The sequence below is a fragment of the Nematolebias whitei genome, chromosome 1 (genome assembly GCF_014905685.2).
Source record: "Nematolebias whitei isolate Nwh7 chromosome 1, NemWhi1, whole genome shotgun sequence".
Taxonomy (NCBI): domain Eukaryota; kingdom Metazoa; phylum Chordata; class Actinopteri; order Cyprinodontiformes; family Rivulidae; genus Nematolebias; species Nematolebias whitei.
In genome coordinates, this window is record NC_056498.1 from 42,264,799 (window position 1) to 42,265,256 (window position 458).

The 458-nt window shown below is 45.0% G+C and overlaps 1 protein-coding gene across 1 annotated transcript in view; it reads right to left on the reverse strand.

The window, feature by feature from the left end:
* The window catches only part of cnga1b (cyclic nucleotide gated channel subunit alpha 1b), an 8,609-nt gene that overhangs the window by 7,282 nt on the left and 869 nt on the right, over positions 1 to 458 (reverse strand). The window contains exon 5 of the mRNA XM_037677132.1: positions 240 to 344. Within this exon, the coding sequence (XP_037533060.1) occupies positions 240 to 344 (105 nt within the window). The remainder of the gene's footprint in view (positions 1 to 239; positions 345 to 458) is intronic.

Genomic DNA, 458 nt, shown 5'->3' on the forward strand with positions numbered 1-458 from the left:
TGAGTCACTTCTGTATGAGTCACTTCCTGTATGAGTCACTTCCTGTACAAGTCACTTCCTATATGAGTCACTTCTGTACAAACTCCTGAATTGAGAGTTTGAAATAGAGTTCTGGAAAACTTGATTTTCTGGTGTTTTCCTCTGTTACAAAGACCAGCGGTCCCTGCAGACCCTGATGATGACCCCACTGGTATGTCCTGAGCAGGTCCAGGGGGTCCAACCGGACCTGGTTTAGTTACCGGGCTATGATGACGGTCCAGTTGTACATGACGGGGATGGTGATGATGAAGAGCCAGTGATAGTAGGTGTTCCCTGCTGGGTCGAACACCGTGATGTCCCGGGCCCTGAACACAACTCAACACATACAAAACAAACAATAGAACACAAAACAAACAACACAAACAATAGAACACACAAAACAAACAACACAAAACAACACAACACAAAACAAACAACAC